The 9,015-nt window shown below is 38.1% G+C and overlaps 1 protein-coding gene and 1 pseudogene across 1 annotated transcript; one reads left to right on the plus strand and one right to left on the minus strand.

Annotated features, from left to right (window-relative positions):
• Positions 1 to 28: 28 nt before the first annotated feature.
• LOC112202528 (GDSL esterase/lipase At4g01130) lies at positions 29 to 2,493 on the minus strand. Its single transcript, XM_024343536.2, has 5 exons — positions 2,300 to 2,493; positions 1,849 to 2,026; positions 1,449 to 1,658; positions 1,192 to 1,352; positions 29 to 559 (listed from the first exon to the last, which is right to left on the minus strand). The coding sequence occupies exons 1-5, from the start codon at positions 2,345 to 2,347 to the stop codon at positions 44 to 46; spliced, it is 1,113 nt and encodes a 370-aa protein (XP_024199304.1). The 5' UTR covers positions 2,348 to 2,493; the 3' UTR covers positions 29 to 43.
• A 1,158-nt stretch (positions 2,494 to 3,651) lies between these two features.
• On the plus strand, positions 3,652 to 8,498 carry LOC112164053 (annotated as a pseudogene).
• The last annotated feature ends 517 nt before the right edge of the window (positions 8,499 to 9,015 follow it).

Consider the following 9,015-nt stretch of genomic DNA (forward strand, 5'->3'; position numbering starts at 1 on the left):
CGTATGTCTAGATAATAATTGATAGCCAAATAAGTCTTCTGAATCAGGTGGAACCATGGATGCGACAGAGCTTCTTCAAGGGAAACGGGGGTTCGAAGAGTGACCCATTCAGAATTTCCCTAGCAATCACTCTGTTTGCGGCTTCGGTTAAATGTGTTCCATCCCAGGAAACATAGTTCCATGGGTCCTTGCAAGCCGTTGCATTTGGAAACCCACACGGAGCATGGAGGTCAAAATTGTAAAGACCTCCTCCATGTCCGCAGCAAACTTTTGCTCCATATTTGAGCCCATAGTGTGTCGGATTCTTAAAGAGATCTAGCTTCACGCTGAAGGTGTCGACGTATATGATGGATGCTTCTGGGTTATCGCCTCTAATTTCCCAGAGTGACTCCCGTAACAGCTTGTTGTACTCCGAAACTGCATCATTCAAAGGAAAATAACATCCAGCTGAATCAAGATAAGAACCGGCCTGATTCACTATAACCCTAATTATAGGATCACATCCCGCAGGTCCCACACCGAACACCAAAAATGTACGCCCGCCCAAGCCATACAGCTCCTAGAAAAAGCAACATATATATTCAAGCACATCAATCCATCAATGAATAAGAAAGTGTCTGTATGGCAGACAATAGGAGCCAAAACACTGCATGAAGTCTAAACCTTCACGACAGATTTCCATTAATCTAACTGCTAAGTGATGCAAACAAGAAAGATAAGTAAATCAATGAGCTAGCTAGTGATCGATGATGCTAATAGACAAGCATGAGGCTCTAAAATTTCAACCAACAAGGCTCAAAAACTTCAACTAATTAAGAGAATAAACAAAAGCAGATTAAGCTAGAGACACATCCCCTGTGCAAGTTTCGGATTCAATTGTTCGCAGAAAAAAGTAGAGACCCAGATAACCCCCAAACTATGGCAGGTATGCACCCAAAATGTCACAATAACATAAGACCTAGCAGAAAATTCTAGATGCAAAACATAACAATACCCAACAAACCAAGATAACCAAAGTAACATAGTTTCAGAAATTTAGCTACCAGAGAGTACGCAAAAACGCACTTCTATAGTTAAGCCATCTTGTTTAGTTATCAAGACATTTGAGCAATATTTTTGTGCACAGAAGTCTACTAATTAAGACATATACGTTAACATGTCTTGGTGTAGATTGTCGAAGTAGTCACTCACCCGTATAGTGTGAGAAATAGAGGAGACCATTTGGGGAAAGAATTGCTTCACTCCATCAGCACCAAGCGTTTCCACTTGAGATACTATATCGGCTTGGCCTATATAGAGCATGTATAAAGACTTTCCAAAGACCTTCTGAGAAGGAAACCTCTTCTTAGACCCTAAAGGAACAGAAACCAAGTTATCAGAAAACACAAGGATGTATTCTTAATTTATCATCATATGTTTAATATAATGTACTATATATAAGTATTTACCGTGCTTATGGACTTCTTCCACAATGGACTTGAATTCCCGCATTTGTTGCAGCTGGACACCCAGATTGAACACACTGAGAGGAAACAAAGTAGGAAAGGAGCTGTTTGGAGGAAGCGCAGCGGCTCCCACTGCGGCAAAATTGACGCCTTTTTTGAATGATCCCTCTGGCTTCAGATAAGGGGTCAAAAAGTGAAGTCCCAAAGCTTCAGCTGCCAAGTTGTTCATCAACATCATTCCATCATTAATTTCAAAAATTAATTTTAGAGAGAAAAGGCATGAAGCTAGTTTTTCACACAAGATAAGAATAACAAGCAGAAAGAAGTGGGACAAGATCAAAGTTTGTGTTGTTAAGCCACAAAATGAAAGAAAAACAATTGTAAATCTCCACTCATTAATTACCCAGAAAGTCGATGATCAGTCGGCCATCTGAAGCTCTTCCGGCAGGTTTCTTGAAGAATGTAGACCCATAAGGTACCGGCAGGTGGTCTGGAAAGGCTGCATGGTCTTCACCCGTATCCGAAGTGGAGTCACCAAAATTAAATATTGCAGAAAAGCACTTGGAATCGATGTTCCCCACCTATATACAAATGGTGATAGCAGAAAAGTATCAGTCTTGACTCTTGATCATCGTCAACAAATAAGTAGAAAACCTTATATCAGAAGATAAACTCTATGAACTATAAGCATGCATGCATGCATATACATAAAAAAGAAGGATACGATCGAGGTTTTATAATTCAGTGAAAGAAAATAGTATTTGGATAAAGAGAAATTCTAGGCTTGGTCATCTTAGGCTTGTGGTTGAAGAAATTAACCAAAGAAGATCGAGCACTTGAGAAAGAATATCTACCTGGATCATGATCAATGATACAAGCAGCAACATGTGAAAAAGCCCCATTTGGCTAATTTCTTAATTGTGTGAATATGTTAGAGAAACAGTAAGGGCTGAAAGAGAGAAGGCCTCCTGTACAAGCTTGGGCTTGAACAGGCACCACTTTTTACCAGCCTCAATATTCAAAAGACGATGAATCTACTGTAATTGAATGTTTGAAACTATCAGATCAAAACCAGGAAGAAGATGAACTTTGAGAAAAAACTATGCTCTTGATTTTTTCGACAGCTTCCCTTCTATCGTTAAATAAGCCAAATACCCAATAACAATATGACAGCTCATTACTCACTCTAACAAGTAACAACTCTCCTCTCCTAAATTCTTGCTAACTAAATAACTTGATCACTGGACGTTGGAGCCGAGTGGTGCCAAGACAATCTGCTGATGTGCGCACTGCCAGGTGTACAAAGGAAGAAGATTCTCTTCTCATCTTCATCATGTGAATGTGAGCTCTTAAGTCTTAACAATAGTGGTACCACATCGATCAAGTTAGTTTGCAAAACTTTAGGGTAGTTGTTAGAGATTGATTAAATGAGCTGTCATAACACACTTAGCTTATTTATAACAAAACGTATGCGGTTGCGAATTATACTATATACTAAATTTGGCAATCAACTAATCACCATTCATCGATTTAGTAACAATGCAGGCTCGAGTTGAGAAAATTATAATTTTATCATTTTTTAAATATATTTACGATCCTACCATTAATAAAAGGACGCATGATCATCATCAGCACCACCGCTTTCGTGTTTCAGTGCAGAGAGAGAGAGAGAGAGACTGAGATTGATATGTATAATCTTCGCAGAGGAATAATAGAGATTGAGCCAAGTTTTTAATTTTTGGGTGTCAAATTCTGTTGACAAATTGTCTAACTACCCAATCCAGCATTCCAGCCCACTTGTCTAAAGCCCACTAGTTTAGTCATTAGTGAGTGAGGACGGTGTGAATGTGTGATCCCGCGCCGCACTAAATCCCAACTCTTCCAATCTTTCCCGCCATTTTAACACCAAAGCATAACGGCGAGCCTCTTCCACCACTGCCACAGCTCAATCCACCGTCACGTGTCCTCAGAAAATAGTCCCGATTCCGAATCCTCGCCGGCGCCGTGAAATTCCGAGATCTCAAAAGGTCGCGCAATTTAGCCTCTCGATTTCTGTTGATGTTAATTTTGATTCTATGGCTCCAATAGATACTGTTAGTTAGAATAACTAATTTTCAGAATCACTGCAATTAGGTTATGTGAATTTTTGGAATATATTGACGGCATTAATTGGATAACGGCCGGCCAGTAGGTACTTAGCTCAAGAATGCCTGCCAACGATGACATGATGATCGATGAGTATGAACAGAAGCAAGTGACTGCTGTTCCTGATGGATTTAACTCTCACTATCTCAAAATTTACTATGGTAAACAATCTCTATTCCAATTCTACTCAAAATAACAACGTAATTGTTAGATTTAAGCAGATCCATCATTTTCTCTTGTCGGGTCGATGGGATTGGTGGTTTTAATTTGTAAGGCAATAGATATGAATTTTCTTTGGCCAGATAGAATTTTCTTTCACACTGGATAATGATGTTTATCTGCGGTAAAAACTTTCAACTCCGTGTCTGAGCTTGAAAATTCTATAAAAAAGAAGTGCCCCGTCAAAATAGATATTGGGCCTGTGTACAATGTTGATGTAAGCTTTTCATATTGTTAACCAAACTTTACTTCATGACTTGGAATTTTTATACTCTCTGTGTGTACGTACATCCTGTTTGTCTTCTCAATGAATTACTGAGAAAGGCCCTATATATTCTATTAGAAAAGCCTAAATATTCTTATTCAAAACTAAATCGCTAACGAGCAAGAAAAGGCCCTTACTATAGATAGGTGAATCATGTCGATCTTGGAATGCATATAGAAACAAGATTTATTTGAAGTTTCAAAAAAATGCACACCAATAGATCAAAGACAATTCCTATGCATGGTGTCTTTTATTTTCGCTTGTTTTTTCAAATGGTTGGTTTTAACCGTTAGTGTATGGTTGTGTTTCTGATAAGGCCATGTCTCTGGTTTAAGTTCTAATCTTTCTTATGTTTCAGCCTGCAAAGAGGCATTCCTATGCTCAAAATGGTTGCTACCCTGAGGAGAGGGAACTGATTTTTGATATAGTACGTGAATCAACCATTTGACTTGTGAAGATTGTAAATAGTCAGAGTCTAACTGAACTTTTGACAATGAATGCTTTACCACATGTTTGACAAACTATTTTTCTCACAGGATATGTCAGATTACAATGATGTTAGATACTGCTGCTCAGGAGCTGATGTGTGCCTGGAGTGCTGGCCGCTTATGACAATTGTTATCAAAGTGACTGACACTGCCCTTCGAGGTAGGAATTTTTTCATTGGCATCTGATGTATATATATGTTGTTAGAACCCTTGATTTTTCACTTTTGTGAACTTCTTTTCTGCAGATGACCTTGGTTTCAATCACATTCCTAGGTTTATAGTGGCCAACGTGATGTTCATTGTTGGGTTTGTGATGGAAAGCTAGAAGGTAAATCACTCGGTAGTACTTTTGGTTGCTAAGACATGTCATCACACTTAAATAGTGATTTTTTTTTTTGCAGGCTCACAAATGAACTGAGAGCAGCTATTGCTAACTATTTTCGTGTCTACAAGGTGGTATAGTGTTTGAAATACATTTGGGTTAAAAGACATCTTATATGTTATTCAATATATTTTGTGAAAGTTGTTAATGATATGCTTTGTTCAGGGCAACGAAAACAGTCATAAAAGGTTTTCTTTGATGGGCTCTGCTCTTCATCCATTCCTTGTGTAAGTGTTAACATAGACTGTTGGGTTAGTAGATACTGGATCCTTTGTTGCTTTCACGGTTCACCAAGACGTATTCATTTCTGCAGGAGATCATATACTGAAGTTCTTAAGGATTTTTTTTGAGAGGACATCGCTTTCCAGTCAAAAGATATTTTCTACTGCAGAGAGATATGAAAAGATCTTAGATATGATTCCTGATGAATGCATGTATACAATTTTTTCATGTCCTATATATGTGTCTTTTGTGCTGCATCCAGAACTAATGGTCAAGTTATAATAGTTCAGTTATCATTGCAGCTGTCACTTCTGAGCTCCGGGGAAAGTGGCAAGATAATAGACGAACCTCCAATGCAAAAGAAGACATTAATATTGCTCGTTGGGAGCAGCTGAAACATTTGCTGCAATCTGGAAAACAGAAGGTACAATATAGCAGATGCTTGTAAGTTCATTATTTAAAAGTACATTACCTGGGACAAGAGTTGTCTTTGCGGTAGGATTTTGATATTTACATTTTCAATTAACCTCCTGAACCTAATTTTTGTCTACCTAATTGATTGTTTAAGATGCAAGGACTGCCTAGATGCGTGGAGGAGATTATGTTCTCTTATACCTACCCTAGACTTGACATGGAGGTTTGCACGATAACCCCTCGCTTTGTTTTACTGTCTCCTTAGTTTCAGTTTTCAAGTTTCAACAACTAACTATACTATTCTTAGTGTACAGTCTCGGTTCTTGAAGTAGTGTGTCTAAACTACGAATATTACTCTAAACTAACTTTACACTGTGTACTAGTTAGCATGGCTACATCCTTTACAGTATGAGTACTCTTTAGTGTGTCTAAACTGTAAACTAATTTCAGAAATATGTCCTTGTACATTTTCTCATGATATGTATTTGTTTGTGGTAGGTTTCAAAACATATGAACCATTTATTAAAGGCACCATTCTGTGTATATCCAAAGACGGGTTAATGCCTGGGTTATTTAATTTTGCTACCAGATATGATTGATTGTATTTTGTGAATGTTTTCAGGAACTCAACCGCTTAATATTTTAATAGGCAGTTGAATCTTCTTAAGGTTGCTCTATTGATAGTTTCTTTGTTCTAGGTCGTGTTTGTGTTCCGATTGATATCACCCGTTGCGAGGAGTTTGATCCTACTGCAGTTCCAACCCTTTCCACTGTATGTGATAGACCCATGGTTTTCTTCAGTCCCCATACACATTTTCTTTCTTGGTGGGAGAGTATGCTATCTATAGTCAAACATTCTGCATATTCAACTGTGTAACATGATACATTTGATATAGTTTTGAACATACTGTTGTTTTCTTGTTATCTCACCTGTATTGCCCTGCCTCTTCAATGGCAAGAATGCTGGGCAGGTACAGGCCAAGTAGTACATATTCCAACTACATGTGGTCAGCTGCATGATTCGCTTGTTCCATTCTACTATATTGAGCATCAAATTAACAAGTTTTTCACATTCATCGTTTGTCCTTTCTTGTATTGTCAACCATCTGAACATTTGCATTTTAGCTACATACATTCAGTAACAGATTTTTGTTTGTTAGTAGGCTAGCACTCCATATCGTATAGCATATTTTGCTTTAATCACGTGAGCACCTGCTTGCTCTTTCAAGTTTAGTCCAACACAGAAGGAGGCACCAGATTTTATAAACAAAATATTATATATATATATATATATATAGATCCTATCCAGAGCGGAGCTCCGCTTTGAAAATTAACGTGTGAAGTTCGACTTTTCGGTCGCATATCCACATCTCGACTGTTCAGTTTTTAGGTACTAGTGTATAGATCGTCTCTGAAAAATTTCAGCCAAAATGATGATCGTTAAGGCATTGATAAGTGCCTTAAAGTTAGTACGGTTCAGGTTGACAGATACGGGCCCATTCTGAAGTGGACGTCCGCACTTTGTCGACGCAGCTGAGGCGTTCCAGGCGGCGACAGCAGCCCGCGGCTTGCAGGAGGCATCCCGGACGATTCTGGGCAGCCTTCGAGGTCGGAGGAGGTCAGGGTTGCAGGTTTTGGGCAGCAACCCGACCTGCAACTGCAGGTTTTCTGCAGTGAGCTGCAACCCCCGTCACCGGCGACTCCACCGAGTGCAGACCGCTCCGTCCGATCCCTGGCGTCTGTCCGGCAAGCCCCGTCGCTCCCCAAGCCGAGCTGCAGCAGCGCCGTCCGCACTTTAACAAAAATGCGGACGTCCTCTTTGGAACATATATATATATATATATATATATATATATAATTATATATGTATATATAGGAACTGCAACGTAAAAAAAAAAAAAGGAATTTCAGATTTCTAGACGCAGATCGCGTCTTTACTTCTTTTTCTTCTTCCAAAGCGCAACGGGAGTACAAAATTGATTATTCAAGTGTCTCTTGCTCTCTCCCAAGTCTCAAACCTTGAAACCGAGAAAATTTTTTCTTTAAATTGGTTTCAATGGTTACTCAATTCTTCAGTTCATTCTCATCCATCACTCAATCTTTCTCCTCTCTATGTTTCTGTTATTCTACGGTGATCATACGAATTTTTCAGCTTTCCATCAATGTAGGCTGAGGTACAAATCAAAATAGGTATTGGGTGTTCTCCTGGTATTCTTCAATTTTAATATTTAATGAAAATTTTGGATATCAAAAGTCTTGTTACTTGTTTTTTGAGTTCTGTTGATCTGTAAGAATTTCAATTTTCAATATTAGGTGCTATTGGAAGTTGGAGTTACAAGTCAATCTCGATCAGAAAAGAAAGAACAAGAAGGAAAAAAGCTAATTCCAAATTTCCAGGTATTGTTCTGTGCTCCAGTGTTTATCAATCATCATTCAAAGTGATTTTTAATAACCTGCTCATTCATCGGTTTTCAATTTTCAATATTATGTGCAATTAGAAGTTGGATTTGCAAGTCAATCTAGATCAGAAAAGAAAAAACAAGGAAAAAAGCTGTTGGCCAACTTTCAGTTTGAAGCTTGAGTAAGATATCATATTTGGCTCGGGATTGCAATGCTATTTTGTGCTACTTTTCATGTTGTAAGCACCCTGTTCATTTGGGGGGTCAGCCACCATATTCAAGATGAGTTAAAATACTAGTCCTTTTTCAATTGGTTTTATTGAATATAAAACTTCATGCACATTACTGATCTTTTGGACGAATATATCTATTTGGCTTCCTTGTTGAAGCATATAATTCATAGAGGACGACCACGAGTAAGTATATATTCGATAATTTCTATTATTTTCTAAGTCATTTCTATTTGTTCGTTCAACTTTTGAATATGGTTTTTCTTTTTTGATTCAGAATTCTTCGTAAGTTTTACCAAGACACGCGTTACCATGTCTCTTATTTGTGTGATTGTGTCGAAGTGCTACATCATGTGTGATCTTTTGGGTTAGCTAGGAGTTTTATGTGATAAGAAAAAATTTGTAATCTTTTTTATACGGGGTTTTGGTTTTATGTACCCCCTGTTATATAATGTTTCTTTATGTAATTAAATCGGCGTGGGGATGAGCCGCCCAGCTTGATTAGGTTCCAAATACCTAAAAAAAGAATTTAGAGTATAACATTCGTAAGAATTGTTACATGTTTATTTAGGCCAGTTGGGCACACACAAAAAATTTCACCCTGGGCATCAAAAAGCTCAGGACTGGCCCTAACGGAAAACATTTCAATTTATTTATCTAATACCCATTTGATGAGGTGGCGACTTATTAGCCCTTAACTTGTAATGAACGGCTGATATTGAAACCCAAGCAAATTATAGTTCTAGCAGAGAAGCCAAGTCCGAAGAAGAGAACCCTGAATTGATTTTGAGAAAATCAATTACTTC

The sequence above is a fragment of the Rosa chinensis genome, chromosome 5 (genome assembly GCF_002994745.2).
Source record: "Rosa chinensis cultivar Old Blush chromosome 5, RchiOBHm-V2, whole genome shotgun sequence".
NCBI classification, from domain to species: Eukaryota; Viridiplantae; Streptophyta; class Magnoliopsida; order Rosales; family Rosaceae; genus Rosa; species Rosa chinensis.